The 22,663-nt window shown below is 49.6% G+C and overlaps 11 protein-coding genes across 13 annotated transcripts; 6 read left to right on the plus strand and 5 right to left on the minus strand.

Annotated features, from left to right (window-relative positions):
* Positions 1 to 631: 631 nt before the first annotated feature.
* On the plus strand, positions 632 to 2,246 carry FOIG_04466 (uncharacterized protein; the record flags this gene model as incomplete). Its single annotated transcript, XM_031202714.1, has 1 exon — positions 632 to 2,246. Exon 1 carries the CDS (start codon positions 846 to 848, stop codon positions 2,244 to 2,246), a length of 1,401 nt encoding a protein of 466 aa, XP_031068161.1. The 5' UTR covers positions 632 to 845.
* Positions 2,243 to 4,014, minus strand: FOIG_04467 (seryl-tRNA synthetase). The gene has a single exon (XM_031202715.1). It carries the CDS (start codon positions 3,940 to 3,942, stop codon positions 2,443 to 2,445), a length of 1,500 nt encoding a protein of 499 aa, XP_031068162.1. The 5' UTR covers positions 3,943 to 4,014; the 3' UTR covers positions 2,243 to 2,442.
* A 93-nt stretch (positions 4,015 to 4,107) lies between these two features.
* Positions 4,108 to 6,124, minus strand: FOIG_04468 (uncharacterized protein). The gene is made up of 2 exons (XM_031202716.1): positions 5,594 to 6,124; positions 4,108 to 5,544 (listed from the first exon to the last, which is right to left on the minus strand). The coding sequence occupies exons 1-2, from the start codon at positions 6,001 to 6,003 to the stop codon at positions 4,284 to 4,286; spliced, it is 1,671 nt and encodes a 556-aa protein (XP_031068163.1). The 5' UTR covers positions 6,004 to 6,124; the 3' UTR covers positions 4,108 to 4,283.
* Positions 6,125 to 6,207: 83 nt separating this feature from the next.
* FOIG_04469 (uncharacterized protein) lies at positions 6,208 to 8,947 on the plus strand. Of its 2 annotated transcripts, XM_031202718.1 has the most exons (4): positions 6,208 to 6,309; positions 6,359 to 6,495; positions 6,545 to 7,993; positions 8,079 to 8,947. In XM_031202718.1, the coding sequence occupies exons 1-4, from the start codon at positions 6,296 to 6,298 to the stop codon at positions 8,255 to 8,257; spliced, it is 1,779 nt and encodes a 592-aa protein (XP_031068165.1). In that variant the 5' UTR covers positions 6,208 to 6,295; the 3' UTR covers positions 8,258 to 8,947. The 2 variants fall into 2 exon arrangements, with proteins under 2 accessions (XP_031068165.1, XP_031068164.1); XM_031202717.1 differs by having other exon boundaries at positions 6,545 to 8,947.
* A 934-nt stretch (positions 8,948 to 9,881) lies between these two features.
* Positions 9,882 to 10,201, minus strand: FOIG_04470 (uncharacterized protein; the record flags this gene model as incomplete). The annotated part of the gene is made up of 2 exons (XM_031202719.1): positions 9,882 to 9,908; positions 9,986 to 10,201. The coding sequence occupies 2 exons, from the start codon at positions 10,199 to 10,201 to the stop codon at positions 9,882 to 9,884; spliced, it is 243 nt and encodes an 80-aa protein (XP_031068166.1).
* FOIG_04471 (uncharacterized protein) lies at positions 9,899 to 12,339 on the plus strand. Its single transcript, XM_031202720.1, has 2 exons — positions 9,899 to 10,799; positions 10,869 to 12,339. The coding sequence occupies exon 2, from the start codon at positions 10,974 to 10,976 to the stop codon at positions 11,823 to 11,825; it is 852 nt and encodes a 283-aa protein (XP_031068167.1). The 5' UTR covers positions 9,899 to 10,799; positions 10,869 to 10,973; the 3' UTR covers positions 11,826 to 12,339.
* Positions 12,340 to 12,386: 47 nt separating this feature from the next.
* Positions 12,387 to 14,999, plus strand: FOIG_04472 (uncharacterized protein). The gene is made up of 3 exons (XM_031202721.1): positions 12,387 to 13,027; positions 13,098 to 14,384; positions 14,437 to 14,999. The coding sequence occupies exons 1-3, from the start codon at positions 12,866 to 12,868 to the stop codon at positions 14,794 to 14,796; spliced, it is 1,809 nt and encodes a 602-aa protein (XP_031068168.1). The 5' UTR covers positions 12,387 to 12,865; the 3' UTR covers positions 14,797 to 14,999.
* A 153-nt stretch (positions 15,000 to 15,152) lies between these two features.
* FOIG_04473 (ATPase) lies at positions 15,153 to 17,202 on the plus strand. Its single transcript, XM_031202722.1, has one exon. The coding sequence runs from the start codon at positions 15,333 to 15,335 to the stop codon at positions 17,007 to 17,009; it is 1,677 nt and encodes a 558-aa protein (XP_031068169.1). The 5' UTR covers positions 15,153 to 15,332; the 3' UTR covers positions 17,010 to 17,202.
* Positions 17,203 to 17,296: 94 nt separating this feature from the next.
* FOIG_04474 (uncharacterized protein) lies at positions 17,297 to 19,087 on the minus strand. The gene is made up of 3 exons (XM_031202723.1): positions 17,990 to 19,087; positions 17,590 to 17,940; positions 17,297 to 17,537 (listed from the first exon to the last, which is right to left on the minus strand). Exons 1-3 carry the CDS (start codon positions 18,573 to 18,575, stop codon positions 17,503 to 17,505), a joined length of 972 nt encoding a protein of 323 aa, XP_031068170.1. The 5' UTR covers positions 18,576 to 19,087; the 3' UTR covers positions 17,297 to 17,502.
* A 440-nt stretch (positions 19,088 to 19,527) lies between these two features.
* FOIG_04475 (uncharacterized protein) lies at positions 19,528 to 20,944 on the minus strand. Of its 2 annotated transcripts, XM_031202725.1 has the most exons (6): positions 20,588 to 20,942; positions 20,480 to 20,538; positions 20,334 to 20,427; positions 20,171 to 20,258; positions 19,749 to 20,112; positions 19,560 to 19,670 (listed from the first exon to the last, which is right to left on the minus strand). In XM_031202725.1, exons 1-5 carry the CDS (start codon positions 20,678 to 20,680, stop codon positions 20,015 to 20,017), a joined length of 432 nt encoding a protein of 143 aa, XP_031068172.1. In that variant the 5' UTR covers positions 20,681 to 20,942; the 3' UTR covers positions 19,560 to 19,670; positions 19,749 to 20,014. The 2 variants fall into 2 exon arrangements, with proteins under 2 accessions (XP_031068171.1, XP_031068172.1); XM_031202724.1 differs by having other exon boundaries at positions 19,528 to 20,112; positions 20,588 to 20,944.
* Positions 20,945 to 21,054: 110 nt separating this feature from the next.
* Positions 21,055 to 22,650, plus strand: FOIG_04476 (uncharacterized protein). The gene is made up of 3 exons (XM_031202726.1): positions 21,055 to 21,168; positions 21,216 to 21,275; positions 21,334 to 22,650. The coding sequence occupies exons 1-3, from the start codon at positions 21,141 to 21,143 to the stop codon at positions 22,353 to 22,355; spliced, it is 1,110 nt and encodes a 369-aa protein (XP_031068173.1). The 5' UTR covers positions 21,055 to 21,140; the 3' UTR covers positions 22,356 to 22,650.
* The last annotated feature ends 13 nt before the right edge of the window (positions 22,651 to 22,663 follow it).

Here is a 22,663-nt window from a genome sequence, read left to right on the forward strand (position 1 = left end):
CTCCTTTGAACGATTGCTTGTAAGAGGGAGAGAGAGGAAGAGAGGGAGAGAGAAACCACGAAAGGCAGAAGAGACGAGAGAAGCAGACAACGAAAGGGGACAGAAAACAGAAGCGGAGGGTAGAGAAATGAAAGAGACGAGAGAGAGGGAGTCTCAGCATCCTACGATTTGCCGCTGTTAAAATGGCGTCTGGTCTGGCGTTTCGGGAAGAGCGGGAAAGAAGTCATGTTATGTAAAGTTAACATTCAACAAAGATGACGAGCCATGCACGAACGAAGGCTAGCTTATAGAACCACAGGGATGCTTTTTGACGGTGTCTTGGGTGATGTGAGTTGAGGTACTTCACCAATATACCAACTACAAGCCAGGTCGTGTCATGAGTCAACCATAGATAAACAAGGTTCATCTATCTGACTTGACAGGTGTTTATGTAATATTTCTCTCACAGGTGAATGCGTCGCGTGTTGAGGTTCTTTCACGGTCTGGGTCATCTGGGCTCAAGGACTCGGCACATGACCACACTTAGACACTTGCTGATGGAGGCGCAGGGGAACATCTGCCTAAGTGAGACCTTCGGGACCCTTAAAGTCTGAAATAAAAGAAGTTTTTACCTGCCAAATTATGGAGACAAAATGCCTTGAGGACTTCTCGCATGACGGAAGTTGTGTTCATGGGGTCGGGTAGAAGATAGTGCTGAAAGACTCAAAAGAGTGAAACTTCCCCAAATCCGAGTTGGTACGGTCTCAGTAACACTCTTAACAACAGTTTTGGCTAGCTTGAGTCTCATTTGAATATTAGATCCAGCGGTTTGAGTCGCTCCGGGAGAACAGAGCATAAGAACCCAGATGTCACGACTACGCCCGGCTTCCGAGCCCCGGCACCGGACCCGGCGCTCATCGGATCGGGTCATTCCCGTCGCCAGAATACCACAGCTTTCCCGGCCGTATCTTCTCGAATGGAGTACACAAAATTGTCGGCAGAAAGAATTACTCAATGTTGAAGAGTTTCAAGAAGAGATGCTGGCGGTGGAAAGGCCAGGATGGCGGAAGTTGGCTATTGTAAGAGGTGAATGCGATATGGGTGTTCTAATAGGGATGGAGTTGGATAAGAAAAGGGGTGGATGGGTTTGGGAGTTCCCTGAGACGGAGATCAGAAGAAGGAAGCCTGAAGAGGAGGATGGCGAGACGAAAGAGAAAGACGATGATGACGGGTCTGATGAGGATGAGGGAATCAGAATATGTCGCGCATCACTCATGGTCAAGGAACAACTCCCTATTCTTCTCCTCGATGGTCTTCCGTTTCGAATATCCCCACGACCCTATCGACCTTCAAGAGTACCAGGTAATACACGTCCAGACGGCAAAGCATCAAGCAAGCGCCCCCCAAAGCGATCCGGCCTGGAAGATTCCCTCTGGCAAGCCCTCGTCGATATCCGCCCGATAGAGGACCTAGTCGCAGAGCTCATCTACGATATGTGGCTACAGACACTCGACTCCCTACCGCCTCTCGGATCTGACTCCGTGGATGTTCAGTGGACTATCGCGCGAGCCCTTGAGACCAATGCCGATATTACAAGAAGCATGGAGCGACGAGGAGAGTTCAGTACCATAACGTCCACAGACTGGTCAAATCTTGCAGAACGTTTACAAAGGCGCATACAACTCTCTGTGACCGTTGCTCTCCAAGCACATGCTCAGCAAGCCCAGGACGACCCCAAGGATTCAAACTCAAGAAGTCTGGATCGAATAGCATATCTAGGAGGCCTCTTGCTGCCCCTGACAGTTGTATCAGGGATTCTGTCAATCCAAAGCTCATATGGTCCGGAGGGTAAATCATTTTGGGTCTTCTGGCTTGCATCAGGGCTTTCTTCCCTCCTCGCCATCCTCATCATTTACGCAGACCATCTGAGAACGTTGGATGTGTGGATGGAAGTTGCAGCAAGTGAGATTCTGGACCTGGACCACAATAAACGATTCCAGGCGAATAGAATCCCACGTCGACGAGAATATTATAGCAGTGGCGATCCCGAACGGGGAGAAGCCAAGTTGACGACAGCATCGGATGGAGGCGTGTATGTTGTGCAACATCGGGGAGATGGAACGAGAGGCAAAGCTTGGAGGAGAGGGGAACTAGGTTGGCTTGGGGCGATGAAGAAGATGTCAGGATGGTATCGATGGAGGGGAAGTCCAGGGATGGAGTTCAGGATGCCTGGTTGGGAGAGGAAGGTAAAGAACTTGGTGTGGTGATGAGATATTTGTCTCCAGACTTCTCAGGATAGACTGCACAGAGGCTTTAAAGGACAGGGCTTTATATTCAATAGATAGATCACGCCTTGCGTTTCATATTAAATAAGATATCAAGATTTCATAGCAATTATGCCTCCGTCATTCTCCATTCGTACACGCACGCAATCAAAGCCATGCTTCATCCCTCATTTCAAACTTACACGCGATCCACGCTCGAACGACGTCCACCAAGGCCAATCTTTTCTTTTCCATCCATCCATGGCCGCAAGCACTCGGGGATCGTAACAGTCTTCGCCTCTTCATCCCAGCCATTCTCAAGAATAGCTGCTATCACACGAGGAACAGCCAGGGCAGTACCATTGGAAGTCCAGGGGAAGGCGAGCTTGCCATCAATGCGTGTTCGTGTGCCGAGGCGGCGGGTTTGGTAGTCGGTGCACATACTTGCTGATGTGACTTCGCCCCAGTTGTCGCGACGGCTGGGGAAGAAAGCCTCCATGTCGATCTTGCGGGTGGCTGATGCGCCGAGGTCGTGGGAGGGCATAGAGAGGATACGGCAGTAAAGGCCGAGTGAAGAAAGAATCTCGGTCTGCAAGTCGAGCATCTCGTCAAAGAGTTCCTGAGCGACATCCTCGTCTGGTGCTGTCCATGCGAACATTTCCACCTTGGTGAACTCGTGCACTCGGTATAGACCCTTGGTGTCGGCACCACGGGCTCCGGCTTCGGCGCGATAGCAGCGAGAGACGGCAACTCGCTTGAGAGGTAGGTCTTCGGAATCAAGGGTAGTGTTTGCCTTCATTCCTGCTAGGGCAATTTCAGATGTTCCAGTGAGGCACATCTCAGGGACGCCGCGCTCAGCGTCTTCAGCTGACTGGGCGATAGTGTAGACTTGTTGTTCGCCGTTTAGATCGCGAGGCTGGAATCCACAGGCGGCGCCAATGTGACTGTATACCATGCTAGGAGGTGACACTTGCGTCCAGCCATGACGAGTTGCGACAGCAAGGGCATACTGAACCAAGGCTTGCTCCAGCTGAGCAGCCTCGCCAAGTAGATAATACCAACCCCAACCGGAAGCAGTAGCAGCACCAGCAAAATCAAAGATACCAAGCTCAGAACCGATGTGAACATGAGATCGCCAGATTTTATCCTCAGGTGATTCCTTAAAAGTGGGTGGGTCGTTGATATAGCTCATAACCTCAAAATCGCTTCCCTTTGGAGTATCAGGATGAGTGAGATTAGGTAACTCGAGCGCCAACTCCTCCATTTGCGTAACAGCCTGCGATTCTCCCTTTTCAATTGCCGAAAGATCCTGCTTGAGTTGTCGCGCCTCCTCTTGGATCTGCTCACGGGTCAATTGGCGCACTTCCTTGAGATCCTCATCATCGCTGCTCGTCGCCGGATTCGCAAGCTGTCTCCTCAACAAATTCGACCTCTCACGCAATGCGCGACCCTGCCGCTGAAGATCCTGCCATCTCGCATGAAGCTCTAGAATTTTAGCTGGGTTTTGCGCCTGATTACGATAATTGCGCTCCACACAAGTCTGCTGATAAAGTTCTGCGTGTTGTCTGATGTGCTTGATATCGACGATGGGTTTTGGCGCCGAAGGAGGCCGCTTCACATCTGCGAAACTGCGAGCCAATAGTGGATTGAGCCTCGGGTGTAGAGCGCGACACCGTAGGCGCGATAATGTCCTGTTCATGGTGGATGTTGAATTGGTGAGCAGCTCATATGAAGCATGACTGAGGTACTAAGTTAGACTGCCTGATCAGCGAGTTTGGAGCTTGACGTCGGCTGCCGAAGCTTAACAGTGGAGAGCTTGCTTAATGCAATTACCCGAGCGAATAGACTACGGACCATCGCGGAATGGGACATCAACTTTCAAGTATTCATTCTTGGCAAATAGACAAACATTGCAATTGAGCCAATTATGTTGATCTCATAGTAAATCGGGTATTTGGTTGCCTACCTCATCTAGTTGTTTGTCCGCACCATCAACATATTCCTCATTTCATGTCATGGTATCTCTCAATGCTGAACCTCCTACAGATAACCCCAGACACCCAGAGTCCAGTTTCCGTGATGTCCTCCACCTCCTCGAGCATATCCTCCTGCCTGCACGCTCTGTCTGTGTTGTGCCTTAAAGTCCACTTCGCTAGGTCGAGAAGCTCCATTGGCGCCTTGTAGGAGCCACGACTCGCGATCAATAATCGCCATGGCAGGGATCTTCAACTGACAGAGCAGGCTACCTCCAATCCAGGGACCAAGAGTATGAATCACTCGGATTTGGCCCTTGAATTGTGGAACCGTAGCCCGCTGTCGTACAACCTTGGCTTCTATCGGGTCGTGCTCTGGCTTCAAATCGGCTGCGTTCTTGGGGGATTTGCGTTGTTCATCTTCACCTGGTGATGAGGATGGGGAGCCTTCTGTAGGAGAAGTGGTGCTGGATTGTTGATGGATCCTAGCACTATTCCGATGTTTGTCCACTACCTTTCCGAACACTGGCTCCCATCCCCTCTTGTTGACGATAGCTGTGAGATCGTCGATAATTCGTTGCTTGATGCCCAAGATATTGGAACATCCTCCCGTGAACATTATGCGTGACATGCAGATTGCTCGTACATCCAGTGGTAGTTGTAAAAGATGTCTATACAATAGCAGGTGCAGCGGTAATTCATCGTCGTCAAATGTCGCTCGGTCTGCTGAAGGGTCGAAGAAGGTGTCGTCGCAGACCTCAGCAAGCTTCTCAAAGGGAAGCTCCACTGTCAATGGACGACGACTTGTATTGATAGGTATTTGGGCGACCCCTGTTGGGACGCCAGCTTGTGCCGACTCCGCCTCGATCTCTTCTTGCTCGTCAACTGTTTCGAGCTGGGTCGACTGTCGCTGAGATGATCGAAATTCTGATGGCTTGCACCACATCAAACGACACATGATATCCTCGCATTCCTCAAATCTGATCGCTCTTTGTTTGGTGACATCATGTTCTCCTGGTATCAATGGCTCGATGGTTTTGTAAAGTGCGTCTAAAAGTGCTCTGCCGCCTCGGACTGTGCGTGTTGTCTTAACTTCACGATGTTCATAAACACTGGTGATGACAGTTTCTGCCCACCCCATATCTACCACCAAGGCGGATCTGACACCTGCTGAGATGGCCGACATGGATGGTGTTGACATGAGAGAGATAGTTGGTGACTGGAATCTGCTGAACAGTGTATCCAAAGTGGCTGTCAACAGTGGTAGAGGTACTCCAGAGCCCAAGACCAGCCCCAGTCTTCGTGGTCTGGAATCGATGAGCAAGTATCTGTATTCATGTAAGCAACTGTCCCTTGTGAGATGTAAGCAGGACGAACTTTGAGAAAGCATCGTGCAGCACACGCTCCAGCTTGTCCTGATACAGGCCAAGCTCTATGTCTCTTAGATCGTATCGCCAAAATTCATGTTCCTTTGACCATTGCATTCCAGGTGACCGTTTCGGTTGTTGCCAGCCTCTAAAGTCTCCAGCCCGCCTTTGATCTTCAGGGCTGCATTGAAGAACCACTCTTGGAGATGTGTCGCCCGCAAATCCTACTCTAATATGGCGTGAGCCTAGTTCAACAACGATGAACTCGTCATCAGCACGGATAGTCGATGGTGAGCCATAGGATGAAATAACAGACGAGCGATTCGGGGTATGTGGAGATGGGCCTGGCCCCTGAGGAGGACCTCCACGGATACTAGCCACGCTTCTATGAGCAAGTGTAGATCCAGTCCCAGAGGCCATCGCGAGTGAGATGAAATCTTCTGTGTTTCCTGCTTTTTCCCTTTGTTCGATGTTGGCGATGAGATGCCCTGGTCAGGGCGTAGCCATGTAATTTGACGCTGGTTGGTTGAATGGTTATTTGAAGTCGGCGTTTCTAGCGCCGATCTGCCGCCTTTACTGGCTAAGAAAACAGTGGTTTCTGGTAACCGCAGCGACGTGGGGCAACCTTGGACCGTGAATTTCAACCTACATCATAGACTACCAAATCTGGAGAATTTGAAGCGGATTGCTTCAAGGCCTTTCTGATGTTCAAATGGGTATCAAAGGGTAAGAATCACGTGTTATATATTGCGAAAAGCCAGGCTGATATCTTCAGGATCTACCAGGAGGTGGGCGAAGGCGAACGAGTGGCCTTACTGAAACTCGCCGCCGAGTCACTAGAGAAGCAGGGACGGCCTTTACGAATAGCGATTGATATTGCGATTTGGCAATTTCAAAATCAGGCGGCGCAAGGTATATCACAGCCATTACGATACTGAAGCGCTTCTCTAACAATGGTCAGGTGGCACGAACCCCGAAATTCGAACTTTATTCTACCGACTCGTTCGTCTACTGGCATGTCCAGTCGAGCCTATCTTTGTTTTTGACGGTCCATACAAGCCTGCAGTCAAACGAAACAAGAAATCCGGTCGTGGCGACTCCTTCGCCAATGCACAAGCGAAACGGTTAATTCGACTATTCGGCTGCAACACCCACGATGCGCCAGGAGAAGCTGAGGCGGAGTGCGCTCTGCTGCAGAAGCATGGCATCGTAGACATGGTTCTAACAGAAGATGTTGACGCCCTGATGTTTGGATGCACCAAAATGCTGCGACAGTGGTCACCGGCATCAAAACGCGACACAACACCGACGCACGTCTCTCTGTTCGATACGGAGAAAATGAAACTTGATCAACATGGCTTGGATCGCGAAGGCATGGTTCTTGTTGCTTTGATGAGCGGCGGCGACTACGATCCTAACGGGCTCCCCGGCTGTGGAATCAAAGTGGCGGTTGAGGCTGCCAAAGCTGGCTTTGGCAGAGATCTCTGCCGGTTGAAGGCAGTGGACAAAGAAGGAACAACGGCTTGGAGGAATTCTTTGATACATGAGCTTCGCACCAACGAGAATGGCCATTTCAAGAGGAAGAACAAGGCCTTGGCGATACCGGAAACCTTCCCAGACTTCAAAGTTCTACGTTACTACACACATCCTGTTGTGTCTCCTGGGGAAAGTATAGGCGAGATCCGAGAGAAGGTTCATCTGAAAAGAGAGATCCAGTTTGAAGACCTAAGAGAGTTTACGAGAGAGGTCTTTGGCTGGGATTACCGAGTTGGCGCTCTTAAGTTCATCAAGGTGCTTTCTCATGCAGTTCTTGTCCAGAGGTTGCAGGCTCTAGAAAGACATGACAATGCAGACTACGTCAAAGGGATCGCAGGGTTTAGGTCCGATCTTAAGAATGACTTGGTGTCACAAGTTCGCATACAGCACATTCCGAGCGAAATTGTGCCCATCGACTTGTCCAAAGAGGAAGATGAAAAGATAGTTCAAGCTCGAGGCGGACTGGCACTGAACAGCGATGACGAAATCGACGACGCGGAGAACATCGAGGAATCCACGGCGAAACGACAGCCGGCCCCCTTTAACCCTTCAGCACGGCAAGGTGTTTGGGCATTGGAAATATTGGCAAAGTTGAGGATACCAGAGGTGTTTGCAGACGCTCAGGTGGTGCAAAAGACTGCAGAGAAGAAGAAACAGCAAGCAAAGGAACCCAAAACGAAAGCGACAAAGTCCAAGCCTGGCCCGAAGACGGGGATGCCTGCTGGCGCGCTTAACAAGTTTGTGCGAGCAAGCAAACCTCATACTGTCTCTACGGTGACTTCCAAGGCGTTGTCTAAAGAGAACGAAATAATCACCTCGCCGACCCGACCGACAACATCCCGCCGCTTGCGAATACCGTCACCTCTGGAGCCAAGTAAGCAATCTGCGTCGACCTCGGGTAGCACCGTCAGGCAGACAACAACCCCTTGGACACTTGCCAGCTCACAGGTGACTCCTAGGACACGAAAGCCTGCAAATGAACAACAAGCGATTATTATCACATCTAGCCCGCCCTGTGCAGCAGACTCGCCTCCCCCTTCGCCTTCACCACGGCCAAGGACTCGTGTGCCTGCCTCTCGCGACTTACCTGACCCGATGTGTACGATTCCTACGTCAAGTGGTTCTCCGCAAAGGCTGAAAGACTCGGCGTTGAACGCGAGACGTGCAAGACCACCGACTTCTTCTCAGTCATCTCAACCTCCCAAGATGAAACAGATGTCCATGGACATGTTCACGAAAAAGTCCAAGAAGACGAGTTCCTCTCAGACTTCTGTTTCAAAACCTTTACTCCTAGCTTCCAAACAACACCAGCCAAAATCTCAACCGAGATTCGATGATGACTTTGATAGTGACTCGTCAACCGATCTTGCTCCCCTCTCCTCCCTCATCTCACGCTCCTCTGCATCTCCTAACAAACGACAACAATCATCCTTACTGCTAGATCGAAACGCAACCCCAAGCCCTACTCCTGCGAGGAAGAAGAAGTTACTCATCCCAAAGGCCAGTGCGGTGGGTTTCTACGAAGAGGTGGAGGTCGACGCCGAAGAGCGCGATGAGCTGATGGCTAGGGAGACAGCAGCTCTAGAGCGCAGAGGAGTTCAGGCTAGGATTTTTCGGACGAGCGAGGTTGGATTTATAGACTTGACGCAGGATGATTAAGGGGCGTATATACACGAAACAGTATGGGCACGGCGTTTCCAGGTTCGATTTCAGGCGTTACATAGCGGATAGCATATTCATGATCCATCACTTCTGGCATCGTTATGAAGAATCGAAATCAAAAGATACTCATTTACAAATGTCGCACAATTTGCAAGTTCCAGGGCCACGTTACTCAGTATGCACACATGGTGACTCTAGTACACGATGTGAGAGGCTACTTCTTTGCATTTCCTGCAACCTTTTGAAATGGAAATTACCCGAAGTTATTCAGATATGAGACAAGTGCGTATCAAAGTTTATTTACGTATAGTTTCATTTACAAAATTGGTTTGCTTTGGCAGTTCCTCTGTCGTTTGTGGGGCCTGATAGTAAATCCAGGGTAACTGAAAGGTTGAGCCTATAAGTTGGGCATAGACATAGATGCAGAACATTTATTGGCCCGCACCTGCTTCTATTAATGAGCGCATCTATCTGAATGATCTGACGTTACGCCAAGGAATAACGAAATAATTTAAAATTAAAGTAAATTGGAGCTTCAGAAATAACCGCAACTCGTTTATCAGAGTCAGGTTCATTAGAATTATGAATGAAGACACTAACAGCCCTACGAGCTGCTATTTCTGACTTCGGCGCTTACACCTGGTTGGTCAAAAATAGCATCGCGGCTAAGGCTTCGTTTGACAGAACACAAGCGCCTGGCAGGGTCTATGGCCTGGGAATAAGCGACCCTAGCATACGAAAACGAGATCCGGCTTGGGTTTGGGGCTTACTCGAGCGAGCTGGAAGATGAAAGAAACAGGTCAAAAGTTGGCAACGAGCTGAAGTCAACTTTGGTTCAGGCATACTGGATGCTTGCTACAGGTCATTTGTTTGAGCCCTTGCTTTCCGAGATACAGAACCAGTGTGACACTTGAACCGTAATAGTTCCGACCTGAACTAGCCATTTTCCTCAGATTTATCTGAACAGTCTAATGAATTAAATTCTATGCACACTTCATGACTCCAGCTCTCTTTTATTTCATCCATCATGAAGCCTCTGGTCTGCTGTATTTCAGCGGAGACCATTTCCTTGGCCACTTAGCGTTGCTCTTGAGGCCCACTTAGAGCCCCGGCTCGTAGTGCAAGGCCTGAAACAACGTTTCGACACAGCACAGCCAATCGTCCCCCGACTCAACCCTGGTCTTGAGATTCAAATATAACAAACCATCCAGCGATGGCGCCCAACGTTCAAGACAACAGCGCTTGCGGATGAAATCGCACGAGCACCAGACTTAGGCGCTGACCTGGGTCGACTGGTCTGAGTCGCTGCGACCTGTTGCTGCCCATCGGGGCCCTCCACACAGAGCAAGGAACCGCTGAAACCGAGTCTGGATAGCAGCAGCTCGCGGCCAGACACGGCAGCGCTGATGGTTCTCTGCATTTCTGACACTATTGAGTGCCCGAGTGGAGCCCAGCATCAGAGAAAGTCGTTGACGCGATTCGATGCGGGAAACGATCGAATCGTGAGTCGCCTCCCTTTTGGTTGGCTCTCCAGCTTCACATCCATGCCATGACGAGAAACTACGGCTTCGCTTGGCCGATGGTGGATGCAGGGGCCAACCAAAAGTTTGTTCTGCATGTCGCATCGTTTACAACAAAGAGTGTGACTGATGTGTGCATATGCGGTCGCTCTTAAAGTCTGCCTGTGCCAGCTGTTCAGGTGGCAAACCCCTCTCCATTCTCCTATTGTTCTTCGTTCATTCAAAGCCCAACAATGGTGTTCAATCACCTTCATTGACCTATTTCCTATCATTAAACCTTCTCTTCTTTGACTTCCTATTGTTCACTTATTGACTGTTCGGACTGGTTCCAATATCACATACACTTCTCATTTGTGCAAGCTTCGACTCACTTATAAACCAACTCAGTGATAACTCTCACTTACAGCCGACAAATTTCACTTCACTGTCGTGACTACATCTTCTTATTCGATTCCAAAGTTTCTACACAACTCAAATATCACACTTTACTACTTCAAAGTAAGTACTTGAGCTGCCTGCCTACCTTACCTTATAACACGAAAGTCCTCGTCTAACCACTTCTCCTAGCCTCCTTCCCTCCTTATCAAAACTTCATCTCAATATTCTCGACCTTCAGTCGTAACTCAACAACTTTTCTTTCATTTATAACTACCAAATACAACATCGCCCATCATGTTCGGATCTAGTCAACGCGCCTGGGGCCCAGGCATGATCATCCTCCAGATCCTGCGTGTCTTCACGATTATCAGCCTCCTGACCGCCGGCGCCTCTTGTTGGATCCTCATCATCAAGATCGACACCTCCAAAGGCTGGTTCTTTTTCGAGGCTCTCTCTCTCGCGATGATGAGTTCAGCCACCATTTTCCTCATCATTTCCGAGTTGCCCTTCTGCAAAGCGTATTTCGCCAATCATTGGCCCGCGTTCTCCGACGAACACGGCCTCTTCTGGCTCGGAATCGGTCTGCTACTTATTGGGACGAACCTTCTCGGCAAGCTCAACTCGTCGGACTATGGTCGCGATGATTTGGGTCTTCCCTTTTGGCGACTCATCATTTCCGCTGGCATCTTGACCTGCACCTTCGGCGTCATGAACCTCATCTGCACTTTCGTCTTCCGAGGTGTTAACGTCAATGCTCGCAAGATACGGTCCAATGGATCCCTCGCGGACGATGAATCGTTCGGCAAACCCCAGTCTAACTACAGCGCATCATTTACTAATGAAGATCGACCCAAGAATACTTTCAAGAGATTCTTTTGGGACAGGAAGAACGAGCCCATACCCCGACGACCTACCATAAGTCAACCTATCACTCGTGAGCGTGACCTTGAGCGCAATGCCCCTCCTCCCCCTCACTACGAGCATCAAGAACCCTCTTCCCTCAGCCGGCAGTCACACGACTCAGGCGAAGACCGTCGTAGCCCTATCGTCCCCGAAGTTCGTCGCCCAGATACAGCCCTGCACCCGATTAATATTCGCCCGCATAGCCCAAGCATGTACTCGGAGGCGCACATGTCTCGATTCTAGGAAGAATCGGCGCGCAAATAGGATAAAGCGCGGAAAGTAGCGGAGGACAAGAATCAATCGGCACAGGCCGTGAAGACGGCCAACGAGACTGTGAAGAACAAGGAGAATGTGCAGTGCAACTCGGAAAGTTGTACTGCAAAGGTTGCGCGCGTGAAGGAAAAAAGGTAGAAAGGCGTTAAGGCATTAGGAGTCAACGATACCACGTTTTGGATTTACGGCTTTCGTTATTTGTTTTCTAGCAGGGATATCATCTTGCCAAACTTTCTTTATAACCATTTTAACAAATCATATTCAAACTCAATTGTGTTTCTGAGATAAATATTCATAAGGTTCAGGTATGAAGAAACTTGTTTCTCCTTATCCCGCTGTTTCTCAAGTTATGAACAGACCTTGTATGAAAGTGACTATGTAGTACTGCAGAGACTCGAAGTTTCAGGAGACCTTTGTTGAGTTTCTATTAGTTGAAGTTCACAATTCGAGGTCTTACAGTTCAGAGCCCTTGGAGCTTACACGATAACCTTCTGGCGCATCGCGCGTCTTAACTTTATTTGTCAGCCGACCAGGAACAAACGAATGCCTGAGGGAGTAAAGCCAGAAAGCCGCAAATTGAAAGACGGGCTGACACCCATTACATGCAGTTCATTTTCTTCTCTCTTCTTATTTCAGATGCATCCTATTTATCAGTAGTCAATACAAAGAACTCACAACCCTTGCGCAACAATAAAGACTTTTGGTACAAAAATAGATCAAGGAGTAGCTGTGCATTCAGGAGCACTGTTTTATAGGCTGGCTTCTTTCCCTTGGCCTTTTCTTTTCAGGAGAGACGAGTCCGTTTGTTGCTTTTTCTTGCATTTGAATCGCGACTCCCTTGCCTGACCTATTGTTGAGTGGAGCCTCAGGCATCCGCAATTGTTGTTCCAGACCCGACGCCAGCGGGTTCTGTAGCCTATCGCTAGCTTGACCTGTGCCTAGCCCAATCATCACCATCACCATCACTTTACCTCACACGACCAGTTGCGCTCGTCTCCATCACCGCCATCATGTCTGGAGACTCTGCTGAGGTGGCGGAGGATTACCGCATGGCCTTGGAGGATCTATCCTCCAACATGCGCTTCGAGATTAGCAACCTGACAGTCATTGCTCGTGAGAATACTGAACATGCCCTAGCTATCGCCGAAGTTTTGCAACAACACATCCTCAAGGTAAGTTAGAATCTTAATGCGCAATATGAATGCGCGCGAACAATTCAATCCAATGCTAATTTCCGCGTAGGCGCCACCGAACAAGAAACTTCCAGCTCTGTATGTACTCGACTCGATCGTGAAAAATGTCGGCACACCATACACTCTCTACTTCGGCCGCACTCTGTTCAAGACCTTTATGGAATCTTATGCAGTAGTCGATCAACCAGTTCGTCGAAAAATGGAGGAGATGCTTAGAACATGGAAGGAGCCTGTTCCTGGGTCAATGGACAGCAGGCCCGTCTTTACGCACGAGTTGGTGCGTCCTATTGAGAATGCACTCTTGAAGGCACGCGCCGTAAGCATGCCCCAAGCGGGAATGATGCCTGGGCGACCGCGCTCTGCCGTGCCTCATCGTGATACTCCGACACCGCCTGGGACGAGATACCCTCCAGGTCATCCAGCCCAGCAATACACTTCAAATGGGGGACAGTCATTGAGCAATGACATTCGGAATCTAATTGTTGCCACGCAGGCGGAAGCCTCGCGCAATCCCCAAAATGTTGATGTTCAGACTAGATTAAGAGCACTTCATGAGCTGCAGGGCGTTGTGAACAGCACTAGCTTGCCTCCGGATCAGCTTGAGCTCATTAAGAGACGAGTAACTGAACTTGCTGCCGTAAACATGATGGCGCCTCTGACTCAAAGGCCTGCACCTACTCCTCCTGTGCCCGTTCAAGCACGCCCTATGCCTCCAGTGTCCGTAGCCCTTCCTCCGTCTGCAGCTCCGGCTCCGGCGCAAGAAGGTGTGACGCTTGATGCGCTCTTTGGCCCGGGGGCCTTGGCCGCCTTGATGGCAAGAAAGTCGGCTACACCTTCGAGCTCAACACCAACCCCTCAGCCTCCTCAGGTTCGTCCTGAACCGCCAAAGCCACCTATGTCAAACATGTCTGCAATGCCGGCCATGGCTCCTTTGCCAGCAATGTCGATACCTACGATACCTGGAATGACTCCAATGCCTACGATGTCCCAGACACCAACACCAGCGCCGGCAGCAAACGCAGCCCCTTGGAGTCTTCTTGATCAACTACGGAAATCAGGCCTACTCCCTCCTGCGCCTACAGCAACACCCACGCCAGTTCCAGTACAAGGCGGTATCAATGTGGCCGCTCTCAAACAGCCCTGTCAGCCTTCTTTGATCAGGGCGCTACATAACGACCTGGGCCAACCTTGTACCCAGTGTGGTAGACGGTTTCGAGACGATCCAGTTGGAAAGAAGCAGAAGATTGCTCATATGGACTGGCATTTCCGTGTCCACCAGCGAACCAACGAAGCCGAGAAGCGAGGTATGCACCGGAGTTGGTACGTTGATCAACGCGTAAGTCACAACACTACCTCCTCACAATACAAAATTACTAACAACAGTACAGGACTGGCTCAAGTCAAGAGAAGCCGTCGACGTCGACCACCTCCCCACGACTGAAGATGTTGCCGCTCAGGCCTCAAAGGCATCCGAGGCTGCTAAGCCAAAGTACATCCTTGTTCCTGATGCATCTCGCCGTATCAACACTGTTTGTCCAATCTGCCAGGACAAGTTTGAGAACAAATGGCTCGATACGGCACAAGAATGGGTATGGCTAGACACAGTTCTAGTTGGCGACCGAGCCTATCACGCATCATGTCATGCAGAAGCAACACGAGACCGTGAAAACACGCCAGTACTAGGCAAACGCAAGGCCGAAACAAGCATAGCATCGCCTAAAGTGCGGTCACTCAAGACATCAGCTTAAAGAAATCGAACATTGGTACAGCATTGAGATGTAAATATATATCGGCTTGGCGGCACAGGCGTTATGGAACGAGCATGAAAGGGATTGGTGGTCGTTGAAGCATTATCATGGAGTTATGTTAAGGGTTTTTAGCAATTTAGTCAACCAGGCTATTGAAATGGTTGTCGCCATAGCCAAGATAAAACAATGTAATCTTTTGATTCTAAACTGTTCATAATGTGTAGTGAAAAGTCGTGAAACTGTACAAGGAATGGACGGTAGTGGTAGTCCAGACTAACAAATACCGATTATATGGATCCGAGAGCGGCCCGTTGTTCGGGGATTGGTCCCCACGATTTTGAACACGGACTTGCACGCGTTTTAGTTAGTTCAGGTACGGTCCACTCTATTTTGTTCACTTGAGCTGGTCACCTCCATGCTTCATTCCATGCATGATCCTAATCTGCCAACCAACCGATGACAACTCACCACAACCTAACGTCCACTACCAAGTCGCATAACAAACCAAGCTCGCCCTCTGTGATTCGGTGATCGGCATGACTACAGCGACCATGGCGGTCGACTGCCCCATCTGCAACAAGCCTGTCAAATCGTCCGAGATCAACAGCCACATCGACTCAGGATGCGAGAGCTTCATCATAGACAAAGAGAAGGCCCCGACACCACCGCAATCACAGACACCACAAAGTAACTCTCAGAAACGAAACGCTTCTAACTTCTTCTCTACGCCCGCGCCCAAACGACAAGCTGCCTCAGAGAACCGAATAGCGACTCCCGTCAACGGAGCATTACAACCCATAGCAGGGAAGAAAAGGACTTTCGAAGAAGGCCCAGGTCATGGGGTGGCAAGCTTCAAGGATGCGGAAGAGACGACGAACGGCGAGAATGCCAACGGAGCGAGTACTTGGTCTCCAAATACTGAGCAGGATGGAAGAGCGGCGAAGAAGACAAAGACACAACGAGCTGCGCCTTTGGCCGAACGAATGCGACCACGAAACCTCGACGAAGTATGCGGGCAAGATCTAGTCGGACCAAATGGTGTGCTGCGCTCTCTGATCGAGTCGAACCAAGTACCCTCGATGATTCTATGGGGTGCTTCAGGCACAGGAAAGACGACAATAGCACGATGTATCGCTCGTATGGTCGGCAGTCGGTTCATCGAACTCAATGCGACAAGTACAGGAGTCAGCGAGTGCAAGAAATACTTCCAAGAGGCGATGAATGATCTTGCTCTTACTGGTCGCAAGACCATAATATTTTGTGACGAGATTCATCGCTTCAATAAGGCCCAGCAAGACGTGTTCCTCAAGCCTGTTGAGGCCGGTACTGTGACGCTCATCGGCGCAACTACAGAGAACCCTTCTTTCAAGGTGGCAAATGCTTTGCTCTCCCGATGTCGTACCTTTACGTTGCAGTCTCTTACAGCAGAGGATGTAGTACGCATTTTACAGCGGGCAATCAAGGAGGAAGAATCAGTTTATCCGCAAACACCATTATTGGACGAAGCTATGGTGACCTACCTGGCACGCTTTGCGGATGGTGATGCTCGTACTGCCTTGAACCTCCTCGAGCTCGCCCTTTCGCTCACAACTCGTGAGGGTATCACACAAGAAGATATCAAAGCCGCCCTTACCAAGACTCTCGTTTACGACCGTGCAGGCGACCAACATTACGATACTATTTCTGCTTTCCACAAGTCAGTCCGTGGAAACGATGCAGATGCGGCACTCTACTATCTTGCTCGCATGCTCCAATCCGGCGAGGACCCCTTATTCATCGCTCGCCGCATGGTTGTCATTGCCTCCGAAGACGTTGGCCTGGCGGATAACACCCTCCTACCACTTGCTACGGCAACATACACGGCCACACAACAAATTGGCATGCCAGAAGCTAGGATACCTCTGGCACACTGTACTGTTGCGCTATGTAATGCGCCCAAGAGCACCAAGGCCTACCGTGCTCTCAACAATGCCTACGCAGCCCTACGCGAACCAGGTGTGGCCGGTCTTCCTGTACCTCTGCATCTGCGCAATGCTCCTACAAGACTCATGCGTGACATAGGATATGGCGCTGAGTACAAGTATCCACCAAATTACCGTGATGGACAGGTGAAGCAGACATATTTACCCGACGAACTTGTTGGACGTCGGTTTGTTGAGGACCGGGATCTAGGAACAGAAGTTGATCCAGATCTTGAGATGGGCGGAACATAGTTATATGGATGGAATCTGGAATAGACTGGATGGCATAAGGAAATGGATAAAAAGCGTAGTTTTGCATTGTCTCAGGAGTAAGGATAACGTTGGCTACCCCCAGGGGTTTATAATACTGTACTATAAATGCTGTGCCATAGAGACTTGGAAACAGAGACTAAAATTACCTCTCTGTGGTTCTCGTTGACATACCTGTTCTCTTTCTTTTGTGATACAAGATCAAAGGCACGTACTTCACGGTATAGTGAATGACAGGCATAGCAACTTCACCAAATGTCACAAGGTATCATGATTTCTCCCATAAAGCTTTGTCCCATTAAACTACCTAAACCGATCTTCAAACCCGTGAAGATTTTATCAGCCATCTAGGCCAGGTACCCAAACATAATCCCAGTCGTCTAAAACCCATAAATGGTACATTCAAGTAATAACATATTCAACTCAAATCGTCCGTGGTATCAACACCTCCAAGAATTTCATGTCATTGCTCAACTTAAACCACACTGTCCAACTTGTAAGGCATGGCACCTTGAGAATCGTTAGTATTTGGCACCGTAGGAAAGAGTTGAAGATGACTTACCACCCATGCCGCCAAATGAGTTAATGCCTTGGGCCTGAGCTGGGAATCCGCCAGCTGAGCAGGAGACCATGCATACACAGCTGCCATCGCCACCGATGACACCCTTTCCAGGGACAACTCCTGTGGCTTCAGGAGCCGCGGGAGCAGGTGGTGCAGCCTCAGCAGGCTTGGACTCAGCAGGAGGAGCGGGAGGTGCAGGGGCAGCATCGCCGCCTGTGATGGGAGTAGCCTTGCCATCACCATTCTGTTGAATGGCCATCTCCTTGAACTTGGCCTGGGTCTTCTCAGCAGTAGGGTTGATGGAGAAGACCATACCCTGACCACAGTGGTTGCCTTGCTTGCAGTAGAACCCTGGGAGGGTTAGTATAAGAACCAGGATACGATTAGGGTTGTCACTTACAGAGAGGAGTGTCAACCATGACTTGCATAGCGACTTGGGGAGGAGGAGAAACGGTGTTGTTAGGGTTGGGCATGAAACCAGAGTCCATGCCACCCTCGAGAAGAGCACAAGGCTTATCGAAACCAGACTGAGAGACGGTGTGGTTCTGTGACAGGAACTCGAAGACAACAGTGTCGCCGATGGGGATATTGTGAAGCTCCTCAGGCTGGTAGACTAGACCTCCTGGACCACCAACAGTGACGGTGTGCTGAGAAGGAGCTGCAGGAGTAGCAACGGCCTCGCCTCCCTTGGTGACGGTCTCAGTAACTGTGACCTTTTCGTTGATGGTGGTAGTTTCGGCACCAGCTCCAGGGTTCGCCCAGATGATGATGATCTCGGTCTTGGAGATCTTGTGACCTCCCGAAACGATCTTCTTGTGTCCACTGAGAAGCTCTGCAGGAAGAGCGTTTCCAGGTATGGCTTCCGCAGGTACAGCTTCGGCAGGCATAGGATGATCCCGTCGTTCAGGCTGAGCAAAGTCGAGGAAACGCGCCATGGTCAAGGGCGCAAAGGCGGCGGCCACGGCCAGACTAGTTGAAGCTTTCATGATGTTTAAACTTGAGGGTATTAAAGTAGAAAAGGAAAAAGATTGCGAGTTGTTCGGGCCAGAGACGAGTCGAGATGAGATCGATCTAGCGATTAAGAGACTAAGTAAGTAATAATGAAGAGGGCCTGCCTTCAAAGAAAGGAATTCTCAAGTGCAAAAAGAATGAAGCACAAGAAACAATTGAGAAAGAGATGGAGATATGGGGATGGGATGTTTGTTGACAATCGTGGTACTGCTGTGCCCTTATTATACCTTGCCTTGCTTCTCACGAGCGAGCTAGCGAAACTGTTTAAACAATGGAACCGCCTGTAACCCCCTTGAAAAGACAAGCCCTCAAACACATTTTCGAAACACGGCCGCTGAAGAAGCCGAATCTTAGCTTTGCTCGCTTCGGTCTGTCTAGATCCGATCAACTAGTTACCTAGGCCTGTGAAACGCTTGTTGATGCGGGGGTGGTCTCTGTGACAGGTCCGTCTCGGATCACGTTTGGTGTTTTGGAGTTTTACCCTTTTGCGCTGTTCCTAGTGCCAAGCGAGTAATATGCGACACATAAGGATTGGGATGGGTTTCTTACGTAGCGACCAGTATAGGCCTAAAGTGCTTAATTAAGTCTATATAGGGTCGTATCAACCAACGTTAACAGGGGCTGTTTTTGTTAGTGGTGAGACGTCAAAGAGACAGGTCCGACAAAGCCAAGAACGGGGCTTGGCTACTCCGTGCGTGCTCAGAGTCCAAGGCCCAGCCACCTGAGGTTTCTATTATACCAGAATTGCAGTATAATATCGTCGACCCGATGCTCACTGAAGCCAAGAAAGGGCCAAGCTATTAAATACACTTATCCTCGCCGTTTGAGCGGCACGGAGGCCGTTTCACCATTGATCGTCAACGGTGAGGTTTCATCGACATAGTCTCGTCCGCGATAGACCCTTCCAGGCACAATAATTCGGACGACAAAAAGTTTATCGCTTTGACAGGGCATGAGACCTAATATGTGACCTACCTTAATCGCTTTGCGTGTATCATTGGTGTTGCTATGGATGCTTAACTGATAACCATACTCTGCGCAGTATTGTATCCACAGAGAAGGAGACCTGCCTGCACCGTACTTAGCGCTGGTGTAGTCTCTTGGGTCACAAATTGCGGTCGCTATATCTCGACATAATATGAACTTACAGCAAGCCTCTAAATTCTGGCCTTGGCATCTTGAGGCCTCTCGTTTCGACGGAAACGCCACGAACCTCTCCTGAATCCATCCGTTCTCATCCATCCATGAACATTTCCACGTGAATCAGCGGCCGATCTTGCATCGTAGCATCAATGGCAACAGCCCGACCGAGAAACCCATGCGTATGCCATGACTTTCTCTGACAAATTTGGGGATGACTACCGCTCTTCCGTGTTTCAAGGATGCAAAATTGTTTCTTCGCTTACGAACCATCCTACTTCTGCTGAGCTTGCTGTTGTCCTTCGTACAACCCTGTGTAGTACCCAGCATAGTACCATGACATAAGGAGTTTCTTGAGGCTTTCGTCCTGAACTGTGTGTTTTGATTAGTCCTATATGACAAGAAATACCATTCAAGGATCTTGACCTACCGGAACCTAGGACGGTTTGTATAGGAAATGAGGGAGTCCCTTGTGACGCGATTGGCTCCTTAGACTCGTTGCGCGACGATGGGATCTCCTAAGCTTCCATGTTAGTTGTCTAAGCATATGAAGCCAAGATTCTCATGGTACAGAGCAACATAGCCAAACCCACCTTGTTTTGTTCTGCTGTTCCCGAGTCCAACTCAATCTCTTCTGTTTCTGTAACTTGGGGTTGCTCAGATCCAGATTCAGCCTCCGCCTCGGCCCTTCGTTCACGAGTTAGCCGAGTGAATCCCACCTCTTGAGGATTCAACTTACCGATTTTGAGGCTCTAACTCCCGTACACTTCCGCCCTTAGCGTGAATGCTGTGATATTTCTGCAGAATGTCTGTCAGTAAGCGTTTGCGATAGAGAGAACTTACTTACCTTGTACTCTTGTAAGGCTTCGTTCCAAGAGTCAATCAGGGCAGAATCATCCCATATCTCCTCTTGTGTCAGTTTCTCTTGCTTTTTTGACATCTTGTGCAATCAAATGTCGAACTGCGAAAATGGAGAGTTCTGGGTATTGAACTGTTAGGTTGTGTTTGAGAAGCTTCGGTTTCAGATGGCTGAGGTCGAAGAGTTATTGTCTGCTTGATTCGAAGTTCACAAGAAGCATAAGTGCCGAATATGAGTCGATAAGATTCTGTCAAGAATATAAATTGAGTTGTCAGGTAATGGTTGATGATGTCGACTGGTCTTATTCTGTATGTCACGGCGCTGCCCGGGTTGTAAGCTTCAGAAGCTACAGACACTTTTTAGTGGACCAAGCCGCTGAAAGGACCCCAACCCCCACTACGATAAACTGATAGTGCACGCGATTCTTCACCGCCCAGAGCAAACATGGCAGAATCCCAATTTTTTTCAATGGCCCACGCATCTTTTTCTGTGGGAGTCTAGCTTTTGAGTATCTAGCAACAAGACAACCAAATCAGACACAATGGCCCCAGAATTGAGAAAGAGAAAGTGTAAGTAATTCGAGAATCATGAATATTCATGCGCTGACTCTTTTTAGCCGCTTCGGACATCAAGAAGCCCAACGGCGCTGCCAAAGCTGCCCAGCCTAAGCGAAAAGGTAGAGACATAATGCCCACGATATAGCTTTTCTTGTGTCGCTAACACAGCTTTTACAGCCCCCGAGGATGCGTCGCCTGTGTCGCTGAAGAAGCAAAAGTCTGTCAAGAAGACTGTTGTCACAAAAAAGGCCGCTACCAAGCCGGCGCAAAAGTCCAAGAGCAAGCCCGAGGAAGTCAAGGTCGTCGAGGAGGAAACCACCACACTCGATATCCCCGATGAATCTTCCGAGTCTGAGGCGGAGGAGGGCAAGGAGGTCCAGGCGATCGTGAAGGAGCTGGACTCTGACGACGAGGACATCACCGAGGGCGACTCTAGCTTCAAGCAGGGACAGGATGTCGGCAAGATCCCCAAGGTCTCCAAGGATGTGCAGAAGGCCGCCAAGTCTTCCGACGAGGAAGCTGGAGTTATCTACATTGGTCGCATTCCCCACGGTTTCTACGAGCATGAGATGAGACAGTACTTTGAGCAGTTTGGCCCCATCGTTGCGCTACGACTTTCCCGAAACAAGAAGACCGGTGCCAGCAAGCACTACGCTTTCGTCAAGTTCGAGGAGGCCTCTACCGCCGAGATCGTGTGCAAGACCATGGACAACTACCTTCTGTTCGGCCACATCCTCAAGTGCCGAATGATCCCCAAGGAGCAGGTTCGCGACGATTTGTTCAAGGGCGCCAACCGACGGTTCAAGAAGGTCCCCTGGAACAAGATGGCAGGCCACAAGCTTGAGAAGCCTTTGACCGAGTCTGCATGGGCGAACAAGGTTACAAAGGAGAACTCTAAGCGCGCAAAGAAGGCTGCTAAGCTCAAGGAGCTTGGTTACGAGTTCGATGCCCCCGAGATCAAGGACGTGCCAGCCCCTGCTGCTATTGAGAACGGAGTGAGCGAGACCAAGGCCATTGAAGATGCGCCCGCTGAGAAGGAGGAGGAGCCCAAGGTTGAGGAGCCCGCTGAGGTCGTTGAGACAGTTGTCGAGGAGAAGACTGAGGCCATTACCGAGGAGAAGCCAGCTCCCAAGGCCAAGGCCAAGGCCGCAAAGGGCAAGGCAACAAAAGCAGGCAAGGGCCGAAAGGCAAAGGCTTGAGTACGGAATTGTTCAATTCAATTGGGTTTCGGAGTTTTAAAGCGGCATAGACATAGTTTCAAAAGATCCATGTATAATGAAACGAATGCAAGTTGGATCATCAGTCACGCGCTTCTTCTTTCTCTATAAAAAGGTTTTCAACGATGATATATGTACGCACATAAGCGAACCCATAGCACTCATAGGAAATAAAAGAGCAAGCAATGGGATTATGAAAGGCGATTATAGTCTACTTCGCGCTCGATCGCGAAAAAGCCACGGAAAACAATGGTCTTTTTCAAAAGTGTGATTGCGAAGGGTAAAAATAT

Source organism: Fusarium odoratissimum, assembly GCF_000260195.1.
Source record: "Fusarium odoratissimum NRRL 54006 unplaced genomic scaffold supercont1.5, whole genome shotgun sequence".
Classification (NCBI taxonomy): Eukaryota; Fungi; Ascomycota; class Sordariomycetes; order Hypocreales; family Nectriaceae; genus Fusarium; species Fusarium odoratissimum.

What these genes read in the sequence shown, in the direction of transcription:
- FOIG_04467 (XM_031202715.1), bottom strand. Translation starts at nt 3,942, where the DNA reads ATGAACAGGACATTATCGCGCCTACGGTGTCGCGCTCTACACCCGAGG.
- FOIG_04471 (XM_031202720.1), top strand. Translation starts at nt 10,974, where the DNA reads ATGTTCGGATCTAGTCAACGCGCCTGGGGCCCAGGCATGATCATCCTC.
- FOIG_04473 (XM_031202722.1), top strand. Translation starts at nt 15,333, where the DNA reads ATGACTACAGCGACCATGGCGGTCGACTGCCCCATCTGCAACAAGCCT.
- FOIG_04472 (XM_031202721.1), top strand. Translation starts at nt 12,866, where the DNA reads ATGTCTGGAGACTCTGCTGAGGTGGCGGAGGATTACCGCATGGCCTTG. An exon ending in TGCAACAACACATCCTCAAG is followed by an intron (nt 13,028 to 13,097) that starts GTAAGTTAGAAT and finishes ATTTCCGCGTAG; the next exon opens with GCGCCACCGAACAAGAAACT. An exon ending in GTTGGTACGTTGATCAACGC is followed by an intron (nt 14,385 to 14,436) that starts GTAAGTCACAAC and finishes ACAACAGTACAG; the next exon opens with GACTGGCTCAAGTCAAGAGA.
- FOIG_04468 (XM_031202716.1), bottom strand. Translation starts at nt 6,003, where the DNA reads ATGGCCTCTGGGACTGGATCTACACTTGCTCATAGAAGCGTGGCTAGT. An exon ending in CTGCACGATGCTTTCTCAAA is followed by an intron (nt 5,545 to 5,593) that starts GTTCGTCCTGCT and finishes ACATGAATACAG; the next exon opens with ATACTTGCTCATCGATTCCA.
- FOIG_04469 (XM_031202717.1), top strand. An exon ending in TCAAAATCAGGCGGCGCAAG is followed by an intron (nt 6,496 to 6,544) that starts GTATATCACAGC and finishes AACAATGGTCAG; the next exon opens with GTGGCACGAACCCCGAAATT.
- FOIG_04476 (XM_031202726.1), top strand. Translation starts at nt 21,141, where the DNA reads ATGGCCCCAGAATTGAGAAAGAGAAAGT. An exon ending in AGAATTGAGAAAGAGAAAGT is followed by an intron (nt 21,169 to 21,215) that starts GTAAGTAATTCG and finishes GACTCTTTTTAG; the next exon opens with CCGCTTCGGACATCAAGAAG. An exon ending in TGCCCAGCCTAAGCGAAAAG is followed by an intron (nt 21,276 to 21,333) that starts GTAGAGACATAA and finishes CAGCTTTTACAG; the next exon opens with CCCCCGAGGATGCGTCGCCT.
- FOIG_04474 (XM_031202723.1), bottom strand. Translation starts at nt 18,575, where the DNA reads ATGAAAGCTTCAACTAGTCTGGCCGTGGCCGCCGCCTTTGCGCCCTTG. An exon ending in CATGGTTGACACTCCTCTCT is followed by an intron (nt 17,941 to 17,989) that starts GTAAGTGACAAC and finishes TAACCCTCCCAG; the next exon opens with GGTTCTACTGCAAGCAAGGC. An exon ending in CTCATTTGGCGGCATGGGTG is followed by an intron (nt 17,538 to 17,589) that starts GTAAGTCATCTT and finishes ACGATTCTCAAG; the next exon opens with GTGCCATGCCTTACAAGTTG.
- FOIG_04475 (XM_031202724.1), bottom strand. Translation starts at nt 20,680, where the DNA reads ATGTCAAAAAAGCAAGAGAAACTGACACAAGAGGAGATATGGGATGAT. An exon ending in GAGTTAGAGCCTCAAAATCG is followed by an intron (nt 20,428 to 20,479) that starts GTAAGTTGAATC and finishes TCGTGAACGAAG; the next exon opens with GGCCGAGGCGGAGGCTGAAT. An exon ending in ACAAACCGTCCTAGGTTCCG is followed by an intron (nt 20,113 to 20,170) that starts GTAGGTCAAGAT and finishes CAAAACACACAG; the next exon opens with TTCAGGACGAAAGCCTCAAG.